The sequence below is a fragment of the Nannospalax galili genome, unplaced genomic scaffold, assembly GCF_000622305.1.
Source record: "Nannospalax galili isolate Female #2095 unplaced genomic scaffold, S.galili_v1.0 scaffold1200, whole genome shotgun sequence".
NCBI lineage: Eukaryota > Metazoa > Chordata > Mammalia > Rodentia > Spalacidae > Nannospalax > Nannospalax galili.
In genome coordinates this window covers 2017382-2031213 of record NW_008347131.1, presented here as the reverse complement: position 1 = coordinate 2031213, position 13832 = coordinate 2017382, and the positions used below count along the sequence as shown (strand labels likewise).

The 13832-nt window shown below is 43.4% G+C and overlaps 1 protein-coding gene across 1 annotated transcript; it reads left to right on the top strand.

Moving 5' to 3' along the window:
* Nucleotides 1-9429: 9429 nt before the first annotated feature.
* Nucleotides 9430-12403, top strand: LOC103742568 (olfactory receptor 4C45-like). The gene is made up of 2 exons (XM_008843668.2): nucleotides 9430-9487; nucleotides 11436-12403. Exon 2 carries the CDS (start codon nucleotides 11477-11479, stop codon nucleotides 12401-12403), a length of 927 nt encoding a protein of 308 aa, XP_008841890.1. The 5' UTR covers nucleotides 9430-9487; nucleotides 11436-11476.
* The last annotated feature ends 1429 nt before the right edge of the window (nucleotides 12404-13832 follow it).

The following is a 13832-nucleotide window of genomic DNA, read 5'->3' as shown; positions in this document are numbered from 1 at the left end:
AATTAGCCAATGTTAAGGCCCTGGTGAGTGCTATGAGTTCTGCCCTCTGTGAGATGGTGGCAGGAGGTAAAGATCTGGACTCAATAATGCCTGTGAGGGAAACTATAGCATATCCTGCCCTGTGGGATCTAGTAGGGGTCGGGGTTGAGCTGCCATCCACAAACCAGGTGAGATCCAAATCAGGTAGGGGCTCGAGAGAAACCAAAGGGTCCTGATAGGTGAGTTCCTGGAGGATCTCCAGACATGAATGAGTGAATGGTGTGGCAGAAGGGAAGAGCTAGGCAGGGTTAAGAGGAGAGCAGGAGTCTGAAGTGATTGTGGGATTTTCAAGGAAGGTGGCATGAAAGAGTTGAAACTTAGATGGAGCAAGAATGCTAAGAGAGGAGTGGGTGATGAGGTCCTTAAGATGGCGGGGGGAAAGAACAGAAATAAGCTGGCCTAGGGTGAGTTTAAGACCTTCTTGAGACAAGGGGGCTGCAGCTGCCAGGGCACAGAAACAAGACTGCCATCACTTGATGATGGTGTCTACTTGTTTTGAGAGATAGGCCATGGGGGCAGAGGTGGGTCCCTTCATTGTCCAAGGACCCCCAGAGTCAGTCCCTTATTTTCAGTTAGATATAAGATAAATGGGGATCCTAGGTCAGGGAGGGTTAAAACCAGTGCCTCTAGGAGGGCTTCCTGATGGCATGGAAAGCCATTGTGATTGGTCCCAAAGGCTCTACAGGTTCATAAGGGTACCCTTTAGATGCCTTATAAAAGGATTTTGTTAGGAGGGCAAAATTTGGGATCCAAGTTCATAAATATCCTGCTATGCCCAAGAAGGATGAGATTTCTTCCTTAGTAGTGGATGGTTTTAGGGATCGGAAGTGATTTGGTCTATCTAGAGTCAGGTGACAGGATGTGGGAGTAAGAAGAAAGCCCAGGTACTTAACTTGTGGGAGAGAGAGTTGGTCATTGGAGGGAGATACCCTGTACCCCTTACTACCTAGAAAATTGAGAAGTTTGGGCATGGGATAGTGAAAGGGATGGAGAACAAAGGAGAAGGTCATCTACATATTGTCGGACTATGGAAGGACTGAGGTCTAAGGTGGCCAAGTCACAGGCTAGGGCCTGTCCAAACAGGTGGGGGCTGTCCCAGAATCCCTGAGGTAGGACAGTTCAGGTCAGTTGGGAAGCTGTTCCAGAATGAGGGCTCTCCAAGGTGAATGTGAAAAGATCATAGGAGTCAGGGTGTAAAGGGATAGAGAAAAAGGCATCCTTTAGATCCAGGACTATAAAATAAGTGGTTGAGGAGGGGATATGTGAGAGTAGGTTATAAGGGTTAGGGACTACTGGGTGGATGGGGACTACAGCTACATTTATGAGTCAGAGGTCCTGAACTAAGTGATAAGATCCATCTGGTTTAAGGACAGGTAGGATGGGGATATTGTAGGAGGAGTGGGTTGGTTTGAGGAGCTTAGCTTTTAGAAGTCTCTGGATGATAGGCTTGAGTCCTTGATGGTGTTTGAGGGCAATAGGATACTGAGTCCTACAATGGTACATAGAGGAATCTTTGAGGGTGATGTGGATAGGGGTGTGATGAGAAGCCAGTCCCGGGGTGCAGGTATCCCAAACTTGGGGAACAATCTCAGATGCTGGGAGTGGCCAGGTTTTATTTTGAGGGGGAGGAGCTATAGGGAGAGAATGAAGACCAGGAAGGGAAGAAAAAAAGAGAGAAAGAGAGTTTCTACATAAGATCTCTACCACGTAAGGGAGATTGGCATGAGGGCATGACTAAAAAGGCGTGAGTTAAGGGAGTTTTCCAAAATATACAAGATAAGGGTCCTATTGTTTTAGGAAAATAGAATGTGACCCAGAAGATGTTCCTCTGATCCTGTGAAGACAAGCCATGGACCTGCCTCCTTCCAAACGCTCTGCAAAGAAGCCCCTCCCCTTCCCTCTTCCAGCCAATCGGTTGACTATAGCCACTTGCAGGGGAGGGGCTAAGGGTATAAAAGCTGGGAAAACCAGGAGGCTGGCCCCAAGCCATTTTGTAAGGCTGTCCAGAACCACAGGATTTATGTCTGGGTGTGGAATTTCAGCATCAGTTGTGGGGGGGGGTGCCTGCTTGTCTGTAAGTAAACCCACGCCCCAAGTTCAGTTAGCAAGTCCAATAAACTCGTTAAGATTCTTCAAACCAGGATTTGGAGAATATTTTTTTTCCTCAGGCTGTCACAAGGACCTTGGGAGGAGGGAATTGGATGCCATGTGCACCTCCCAGCAGTGAATTTGACTTACAATTGGCATAGTCAGCAGGATACAACAAAGCTGAGAATGAGTTTTGGAAGAGTGTTGATGATGTCCCTGATATGGGGAAAGACACCAACAACCAAAGTAAAGTGGGGTGAAGGGAGAGTGCAGGCTGAGGAAATGTTAACTTGGTGGACCATTCCCATATGCTTGATGGGGGTGGCTGCAATGGCATGGTTAATGCAATGGACAGTGAGATATGTAACTAGGTTGAGGCTTTCTAAACAGTCGAGGGCAATGGGAGAGACCCCAGGGTGGCAGCCATCTTGTAGATGGTAGGGGGTGGCATACTTGCTTGACCAGTGGGTGCCACCATGTGAGTATGGAGAGGCCATGAAAACAGCAGAAGGTCTGGAATCGATTCTACAATCTCTGGGAGTAGCACACCAGGGACAGAAATGTCAAAAAGCAGTTGCAAATGTTGCCTGGCCACTGCTATTGATAATAAGAAATCTGTCCCAGGCAGAGGCCTTAGCCAGACTAAAGGTGTTAGAGAGCAATTAGAAAGGGAGAGGGATATGAGGCTGGCCTCTTCGGTACTGGCCTCTGACCTTGCCAGTAAATTAGATAAGAGAGAAAGGGACATGGAGGTGTTGCCATGCTGTTTTTCATGTCTAGGAGGTCAAAAGGGAAAAAAAGCCTAGATCAGAATGATAAAGGCCCATCCTGAGATCCTAAAACCTGGAACCCCTGGGAAGAGTTGGGCAGTGAGGAAGAAGGAAGCGACCTAGAGACAGTGGGAGATGCTCCTTGGGTCCAACCTCTAATTCAAAGAAAGGGAAAATCCATGGCCCAACATGCAGATGGAGGCCTTAACAATAGCCCAGTGCAGGAGATCATGGTAATCAGAGAATGCTCAGCACCAGAACTATTAGAACTGGGAAGGGAATTTAAACAAGCTATGAAGGAGCCTGGGGCACCTGGCTTGTGAAGCTATGGGATATGGGGGCAGATGGAATCATTTTAAGTTCTACAGAATCAGAGAAGTTAAGCAACATAACCACTCATCCCTCTTTGAGATAAAGACTTCATAATTTAAGAGAACAAAAGGGAAACCATTCCATGATGGATTGGCTCATATGAGCCATTTGGGATACATGGGTATCTCCAGCTGAGATTCCCATGAATATTAGAGATTGGAAAACCATTGAGGAAGGACAGGCTCTGTTGAGGGAACTGGGTGTGAGGGAAGGTGTATTTGATACCCAGTTCATGGGCCCAGGCAGAACTGTGTTTGTAGGAGACTTAAGAAAGAAACTGATTCTGCAAGGCCCATGAGACTGGTATGGAGCTTTGGTGGCAGTGCTAAGCCCCATGGTCGGGCGTGACCTGTATGAGGCTGGTGAGGCTCTGGCAGATTTAAATGATTTAGACCAACATGTAAACAGAGTTTGAAAGGTTCTGAAATGAGTAGACACAAGGGAAAAGAATCAGAACTCAGCAAAGGGGCTCCTCTGTGTCTCCCAAGAACAGATATGGGTGGATCTGCACAGAGAAGGAGTTGCTAAGGACAAGATAGATGGGAAGCCAAACACTGTGCTGGTGAATCTATGGAGGGCTTTAAGACCTGATCAGAAATTCACCACAGAAGTAAGAGAAAGAGGGGACCAGGAGATGCAGGTGACCCCAACTGCACCACCCTGCTCCAGAGGAAGGCAGTCTTATTGGATGGAAACCCCCTAACCACTGCCTTGAAGGGGTGGCCAAGGTTGCCTACAGGTGAGGGCCATACTGGGTGACTGGAGGCCACATGTCGAACTGAGGATTTATTGGTCCCCCACTAATATACAAAACACGTGGGCCCTAATGGATACTGGGGCAGTGTACATTAATTCACAGCAATCCCCCAAAACATCAGGGCCAATGTATATCAATGGATGAGTATGGGGATAAAACCATACAAGTAAAGCAGACTAGACTCATTCTGGGAGTGGGCAATTACCCCCCCCCAGGAGTATAAGATGTGCATCTCTCCCCTTCAAGAGAACATTTTAGGGATAGATGCCCTGATGGGTCACACCCTACATACTACTGTGGGAGAGTTTCAGCTGAGGGTGCAAACACTAAAGACAATTACTCAAGGGTGGGCAAGATGGGAGCCAGTCAAATTGCTCACCCCCACGGAGGATGGTGAATATCAAACAGTACCAGCTGCCTGGGGGTCGAGATGAAATTATTGAAACCATCCAGGAGCTTGAGTGAGTAGAAGTTATCCGCCCAGCCCAGAGCCCTTTCAATAGCCCCATTTGGCCAATCAGGAAGCCAGATGACTCCTGGAAAATGACTCTAGATTACCGGGAGTTAAATAAGATGGTGCCTCCCATTCATGCAGTGGTGTCCAACATTGCACTGCTAACTGATCAGCTGGCATAGGAAATGGGGTCCTTCGACCCTGGGGTGGACCTTGTTAATGCATTCTTTAGTACTCCCCTCATGGCTGAATCCCAAAATCAATTTGCATTCACATGGGATGGACAAAAATGGACTTTCAGAGTACTTCCCCAAGGTTACCTCCACAGCCCCATGGTTTGTCACAGGATGGTGGCCCAGGACCTGACCCTGTTACCCTGCCCTACTTCTGTAAGGAGGTTCCACTTCATAGATGACATAATGCTAGCTTCTGAGTGCCTTACAGATTTGGAAGCTCATTTGGGGAACATGCAAGCACACCTGAAGGAGCAAGGATGGGAAATCAATCCACAGAGGTACAAGGGCCCTGTACAGTGGTAAATTCTTAGTTTTATGGTCAGGAAGAACTTGCATGATACCCAGTGCGGTGGTTGAGAAAATCTGACAACAACCCGTACCAATACATGCTAAGCAGTTACAGGTATTTTGGGGACTTCTCAGGTGTTGGTGAATTTTTATACCTCACCTTGCTCAGGTTACCTGCCCCCTGTATAATCTAATAAAAAGAGGTGCTACATGAGACTGGGGTGTAAAGGCCCAAGAGGCTTTTGAGCAGGCCAAGATATTGGTTGGGCAAGCTAAGCAGCTGTGTGCCCCAATACCTTGGCGTCCCTTCCTCTTGGAAGTCACCAGGAGCCCTCAAGGTTATGGGTGGGGTTTGTGGCAGCAACAACCCAAACAGATAGTCCTAATTGGGTTCTGGTTCCAGTCATGGAAAGGGGCGGAGTCCTGGTACACAGCACTAGAACAGCAACTGCTGGCTGTGTACAAGGCATTGCAACAGGTGGAATCCATTATAGGCCCCAACCCCCTTACTGTAAAAACTGCATATCCTATAAAAGGATTGGTGGAGGGCCAGTTAACCAAGGCCCTGTCAGGGGTGGCCCAAAACCCAACACTGCAAAGATGGCAGGGATATTTGCAACAGTGAGGGCTGGTGTCAGCCAATGCCAGGTCACCAATGCCATGCAAGCAGTACTAGGACCAGTGTCATTTCAAGGCAAAGAGCCTCTCCTTCCACCTCCTATAGTTGACCCTCCAGCAAGACCTGTCCAAATGCTAGAAGGGGCTCCCCCAATTCCAGCTGATGCCTGATATACTGATGACACTAGCAGGGGTGCCAGAAAAAAGTGGGTAACAATGGCAATACAGAGGAACACTGACAATACATGGTTAGAGAGGAGAGAAAGAAAAAAGTCAATAAGCTGAATTGAGAGCTGTATGGATAGTAATAATGAGGGAACCTTGGCCAGTTACACTTTGTGCTGACAGTTGGGCTGTGTTCAAGGGTTTAACCTTATCAATGGCTCAGTGGGAGAAAGAAAACTGGCAAGTGATGGGACAGCCCCTATGGGGACAACAAATGTGGAAGGACATATATAATAAAATACAGGAGGAGCTAGTACCCCTGGTAGTTTACCATATGGCTACCCACTGCCTGGTGAGTCCCCTGGGAATAAGGAAGCTGATGCCCTCACCAAGGTGAGGGCTATCTGCCCTCAGGTTCCCCTAGAAGCAGCTCACTGTCAGGCCACAGAGGAGCCGACATGGTATGGAGAATAGCCAAAGCAGCTGACATTCCGGTAAAATAGGCTGACATCCAACAGGCTGTCCAGGCCTGTGAAGCATGTTCCCAGTTATGGCCCCAGAGGATGGATGCCATGATGGGACACATGCACAAGGCAGCTTCCCCTATGAGAGACTAGCAAGTAGATTATATAGGGCCCCTGCCAGTCAATGAGGGGTGTAAATGTGCTCTCACTTGCATGGACACTGCCACAGGCCTTACACAGGCCAGAAGGAATGCTACGGAGGTGGAAAAAGGCCCTTCCAGAAGTCCTAAGTTTGTTAAATGAAAATCCCAGTACCAGGTGTGGGTTGTCTCCCTATGAGCAGTTGGCCAAAGGGACCTCAGAGGTCCCCAAAACTACAAAGGTGATTGCCAACAATGTTGGTTGCACACCTGAAATTGATGGTAAGACCCTATTGCTGAAGATGCCACATGATGTGAGTGCATGAGGGAGAAATCAAGCTTGGACTAAGCTGGAAACTCCCTGCCACTGGAGGGTGGCTTTCATGGTGCCAGAAGGCACTATGCAGATGGCTGCGGGAGAATTGTCCCCCATTATCCTGTTTAACGAAGGACCCCACGTGCTGCACTATCAACATGCAAAGCAAGATGCTCCTGCTGGTGCAATAATGGCTCATCTAGTGTATGTACAACCAGCTAATTTCAATTGGACCTAATGCCCACTCCTAGGGATAGAACACACATCTGGTATTGTAGACCAGGCCAACCCCCTGTGGCAGGAGAGGTTATAGGCCCCAATGGAGAAGCCACTGCAAATGTATTGTTAGATGGATGTGATGATGCACCTACTAAAGTGCCTTCCAAGCATTTGTGTTTAAGCCCGTGAACTATTATTGCAGTTACTGTTAACATGTTCTTGCTTCATGCTGTTTGTGTTTTTATAGTGGGTGGGATGCCACTAAATCGAGCCATCAGCCCATGACAAACAGAGGATGCAGAGACTTGAAGAGTCCAGTGCCCTATTACAATGGGAAAAAGGTCGCCCCACCCCCTCTGAGGCTCAGGAATATTCGCAGAAGAGGTGGACAGAAAGCTTGTGAGATCTAGAGGAAGGGATGGAGAGTGTGACCCAAAAAGTTCCTCTGACTCTCTGATGACAAGTCATGGACCTGCCTCTTTCGCAAGCTCTGCAAAGAAGCCACTCCTCTTCCTTCTTCCAGCCAATTGGTCGCTTACAGGGGAGGGGCTAAGGATATAAAAGCTGGGAAAATGAGGCTGGCCCCTCACCATTTTGTAAGGCTGTCTGGAACCACAGGACTTTTGTCTAGATGTGGACTTTTGGCATCAGCTGTGAATGGGGGGGTTGTCCGCTTGTCTGTAAGTAAACCTGCACCCCAAGCTCAGTTAGCAAGTCCAATAAACTCATTAAGATTCTTCAAACGGGTTTGGAGAATTTTTTTCCTCAGGCTGTCACAAGGACCTTAGGAGGAGGGACTTGGATGCCATATACACCTCCCCTCAGTGAATTTGACTTATAGCACATCACAGTTATACCTGAATAAACAGCCTGACTCTTAATTTTAATTTTAAGAGTTGGCCCTAACTCAGAAGGCACTCTTTCCTATAGATGTCTCCTAGAACTGTCCTCCAGAGCCAGGCTCACCCATACTCAAAACCATTTCTCCAGCATCTATCAGGGATAAAAGCCAGGATCCACACTTATCAGAGAATCTTAACCTTTGATATCTAGGGCCAAAATGTTTCATACACACAATGTCAAGCATTCTTCTCAATATTCACTGTTTTTAATGTGGATATGAATATGAATGTTCTGTGTTCAGTGCTTTGGTTTACCCACCCATATTCATTCACTATCTGAGGTGAAGGGCAAACTGGGGTCCTGAGGGATTAAGGTCATATGCCCAGGTTATGGGAATATTTGGATCCATGAGCTTGTTTTACATTGTAAACAGCAGGGTTTTTTTTTTTTTTCAGTTGCAAGGTTAAGTAAAAATTATGAGCCCAGATTCTGTCCAATTTGTAAAAGTCATTCCTATAGTAGACCATGCAAGTTTTCATAGAAAAATCCTACATTAGACCAAGCAAGTTATGTCTAAATTTATTCCATATTCCAGCCCAGGCTCAACAAGTATCTGGCAATTATCTAAGCCCAACAAGAAATCTTTTAAAGTTATATTACTTATGTCTTAATCTAAACTATAACCAAGACACATCCTTAATATCACACTAATTTCATTCTAAAACTAGACATCATTAATGATGTTTGCAGTACCAATAGGGAGTAAGCAAAAGACCTCGACTACCACTTTGGCAAAGATTTCAGCAGAGAGAAGTACCAATCCTTTGGGTACTTGCAGGGCCAAAGTATTGCCAGATCCTGCAGGCTGGCAAAGTCTATTTAAACATTTCCTTAGAATCAAGGAAGAAAGAGTCACAACTGAGGGTCAGCGAGCGCATTTTAGGAGTAGAACATGTAGCAACTAGATGATTTATTTAAGAAATACGTATTGAGGGACTTGAGAGATGGCTCACCAGTTAAGACTGGCTGTTCTTGCAGAAAACCCGGGTTCATAACCCAGCACCCACATGGCAGCTAACAACTGTCCGAAACTCCAGTTCCAGGGGATCCGACAGCCTTTTCTATCCTCCATGGGCATTGCACTTTTCACAGGTGCACTTACCTACATGCAGGCAATACACACATACATAAAATTTAAGAAATAATAAATAAAATATTTTTTAAAAAGAAATACATATCGATGTCAGTGGGGAGCTTGAGATAGAGATGAAAAGAATTCTCTATCCACATCGTTCATGGACTCTGACAAACAAAAAAAAAATGCCCAAATTGGTAGGAAAAAAGTCCAGCAAACTTGATTTTATTCACTCATTCATTTTTTAGTTGAATGCACTGTTTTCTGACTTAGGTAATTTGGCTGTATTCTCATTTTTATTTACATTGAATAAAAATAAGAAAATGAAAAAAGTAAGTTGGAATTAAGTCCTAGAACTATCAATATTTCCTGACTGAAGCAGATCATTTGGGGAGTAAATCCTGATTGCCATTGGGAGTCAGAAAGACAAAATGTTCAAATTTGAAAATTGTCTGGCGAGGTAATATTTTTGTTGTCAACTTATAGATTCCACTGAAAGCTGCACTGTATATGTCCAAGGGGAAGAAACAACAGTCATGGCTACAGTCACTCTAAAAACAGAGGAGCCCGCAATCATCTAGAGGTCAGTGAAAACTATATTTCTTTTTTCAAAAATTTAAGCAAATTAACTAGATTTTTAGTGAGAAGAATCCATACTTATATATTTGACTTGAAGTTTAATATTCTGCTATGAAAATAAATTGAGCACAGTAACATAAAAATCAATAAAACATACTCTGTAATTTTGCCAAATCAGATGCTGCTGAGAATTTTTAAAAAGTCATTTCTGAAACGCTGTGCTTAGCGTGCTTGTCTCAGCAAATGCACTGATTCTAGAGAGCTGTTTGTAATGTCTTCAAGTTTTTCCTATTTTCAGGATTTCCACACTGCAACTTTGAGGTTATAATTCATGAATTATGTCCATTAAGAATAATTAATCACATAGTCATGATCTACAGGAGCCATGAACCAAAGGGACTAAGCCACCTGAAAAATCAAATGTGCTTTTCTTCCTTTGTATTGGGGCTCAGTAGTCATCATGCTGACCTACATGTCCAGACTGTTTTTACAAAAAATTTACTGAGCTTTTGTACATGTTCATATAAGAGTTCTTAATCAAATTACACCCCCTCTCCCATCCATGCCCCTCACACTCCCCACCAGACCTCATGTATTCTGTGATACATGTCAACTCCTCTCCAGTCAAGTATTTGTACCCAGCTGTCTTTCACTGTAAATTCATTCACTAGCATCTAGTCAGCTTATCTAGAGAGCATAAGTAAAGTCCACTCTCCCTCACCCAGTAGTAATCACTCTCCAACAGTTCCCAAACTAGGGTCGACCTGCCAATGATCCTTTGCTCCACTCTGGGCCTTTATCTGATTGAGTTGGCATGGGTCCTGTGCTTGATGCCACCATTGCCATAAGTTCATATGAGCAAGCTTCCAGTGGCCTGAAAGCCTCTGCTTCCCTATGTTCGTGAGCCGACCCTGGCTCTTACAATCATTCTGTCCGCTCTTCTGCAATAGTTCCTGAGCTGTGGGTGGGAGAGTTTTGATAAAGGAGTCCTATTCAGGGACACACTCTGCAGGCTCTTACTCTTTAAAAGTTGGCCAGTTATGGCCTTTTGTGTGCATTTTTTTAAAAGTTTTATTTATTGTTTGGTAACTTCATACATGAATACAGTTTATTCAGATTGTGCCCAGCTCCTGATACCCCCACATCCAACTCCTGATACACACACACACACACACACACACACACACACACACACACACCTCTTCCACCTTCCTGTCTTCTACTACTTTTTTAGAATGTGGCATGTTTTTTGGCTAGTATTAGAGAAAGAGTCAAAAGGAAATTTCTTTACAAACTACTGTGAGCTGTTTTGTAGGCTTAGTACCATCCACGTACATATGCAAAGACATGGAGAGAAGGAAGAGAGGAAGCATGGAGAGTTAGGCATAAACCTGGGGCTGCAGAAAAAACTATACTCATTGAGCAATAACAAATGTGGTTCCTTTGTATTCAGAAAGGAAACAAACTCCATCCATAGCTCTATCTTGATCTCTAGGCTCAGGAGATTCCTATGATAGACAGGAATTGTAGCTCACAGAACACAGAGGCTTCAAATTTCACAGGTTTTGTTATTGTATGTGCAAAACACAGTGGACTTTCATGGATTACAGTGCTTTTGCAAAGAAAAATCCCTGGTGATAGATAATTACAACTCTAAACTTATTGATATTGATATTTGCCCCCCATAAAAACACAGCAGTGAAAGAAAGCCACGTTTGATTGTTTAGAGGAAAGTTTGGAAGCAGTGATTGCAACATTCGGTTTATTGTATTCATAAGGTGTTATCACCATTCCACCTGTTTCTTCTTTCACAACTGCATACACCATGATACTATCTGAAGAGAAGAGTAAAAGTTAGCTACATGGATTTCAGGAACCATGGATAATGAAATTAGATATTTTAGTACATAATTTAAAATATCTTAACAGAAATGCTGTGATTTTCTTTTCAGATGACCATAGACACACAACCTGAACTAGACTGGTGGACAGAATGAAAAATGTCACAGAATTCATCCTTCTGGGTTTGACCCAAGACCCAAAACTGCAGAAACTCATATTCACTGTGTGTTTCATAATCTATTTGGTCACACTGACAGGCAACATGCTCATCTCAGTCACCATCTTCATTAGCCCAGCCCTGGGTTCCCCCATGTACTTTTTTCTCTCCTATTTGTCCATCATAGATGCTTTCTACTCTTCTACCATAGCACCCAAAATGATCTTTGACTTAATCTCTGAGAAGAACACCATATCCTTCAATGACTGCATGACTCAACTTTTTATTGAACACTTCTTTGCTGCTGATGAAATCATCTTGCTGATTGCCATGGCCTATGACCGCTATGTTGCCATCTGCAAGCCCTTGCACTACATGACCATTATGAGTCGACCTGTGTGTGTTTTCCTGGTGGTAGGAGCTGGGATTGTGGGGTTGATTCATGGCATGATACAGACTTTATGTATAGCCCACTTACCATTCTGTGGTCCCAATATTATTGACCACTTTATGTGTGATCTAATACCACTCCTGGAGCTGGCCTGCACTGACACTCATACTCTGGGGCCCTTGATTGCTGCCAACAGTGGGTTAATGTGTTTGCTCACTTTCTCTATTCTGGTTTCTTCCTATGTCATCATCCTGCACTCTCTGAAGAATCACAGTTCCAAAGGGCGCCGCAAAGCCCTATCTACCTGTGCTTCTCATGTCACTGTTGTCATCTTATTCTTTGTACCTTGCTCATACTTATATGTAAGACCCATGATCTCCTTCCCCCCTGACAAAGCTGTGACTGTGGTTTTCACTCTAGTAACACCTATGTTGAATCCTTTAATCTACACCTTCAGAAATGAGGAAGTCAAAAAGGTTATGAAGAAACTCTGGGGTCAAATAGTGAAAGCTGGTGACAAACAAACCTAATGATTTGTGTATTTAAAACAAATGTCCAGTGATATTTCATAGAAATTTGTTCTCCATAAATGATTAAATTTGAGATAGTTATCCTGTGCACAAAATGTAATTGACATGATCATTGTACTTATTAATGGTATACAGTCTCATAACACAAGTAAACAAAGTAAGCAGTCAAATAAAAAAAAAAGCTTTTGAGTCCATTAAAATTTATCATTTACTTGCATTGAGAGTCTGTAAACTCCTCTTCTTTATAAAATATATGACACATTGTTTGAAACTATGGGCTCCCTTAGAGCTCATTGCTCCTGCGTAAGTGTATTCTGATTCCCATCATCTACCTTAACTCTGTCCTTCCTTTTTCTCATCCCGCCTGGTCCCAATGACCACTATTTTACTCTCCAGTTGTATGAAATCAAAGGTTTTCCTTCCACATGTATGAGAATATGCAGTATTTGACTTTCAATGTTTGACTGATTCCCCTCACTTCATGTCTACCATTTCTACCCATTACCACAAATGGAAATATTCCATTTTTTGGTTGAATAATATTTCATTGGAGATATAAATTAAATTTCCTTAAACTATTCTTTTATGATGAATACAACAATTTGCACTGCTAGTAAGTATAAGTAAACTGAACTGACATCTTAAGACATAGAAGGAAGACTGTCAAAAGACCGCAATAAATCTATGCATTCCTGAAATGTTTAATTTCTTTAAGAAGGAAAATTAAAATCAGTCAAAATTCAACTTGAGCTATATTCATCATTATAGCAATGCAGTCATAGCATATTTTTCTTAGGCAAGCACCCAATAGGGCAAAATTGTCAAGGGCTCACACAGTTGTAAACCCCTATTACATATATGAAATCTATGAAATTGATCAATACTAACAATCTTGATACTTTTCCTGTTCAGCCCTACAGTCACAAAAAGGTTTTATTTAAAAGAGGAAAAGCAGTTATATAATAGAGTGTAGACTAGTAGGAAAAGACTTCAAGAACTGTACTCATCAGTTATACTTTCTATCTTCCTAAGCTTGAGAGGGTTACAAATTTTCTACTTGTTAGAGAAATAGGAAGTGTTTCATTTATACAAAGCATTTTCACAGCTTTTCACAGAAAGAACTGCTTATTTTTATATTTGTATCTGTGTGTTTTTATGGGATAAAATTATCTACAAAAAGAACTGAGAGAAGAATTGACTAGAGGAAAAGAAATATGGTTGAAAGATCTTTGATTAAATAGGCCTGACATCACACCTTCCCTCCTACTCATTAGCACTATCAGTTAAACCAGTTGCTTCTCCTCTGTAGCTGGCTCATCTATCCTGATTCGTCAGAAAAAAAATCAATTGACATACTTCTCAATAGTGAGAAATATATTATTTGCATTAAAACCATGTGCCATTCAATAAAATACTGAAAATTGCTCAA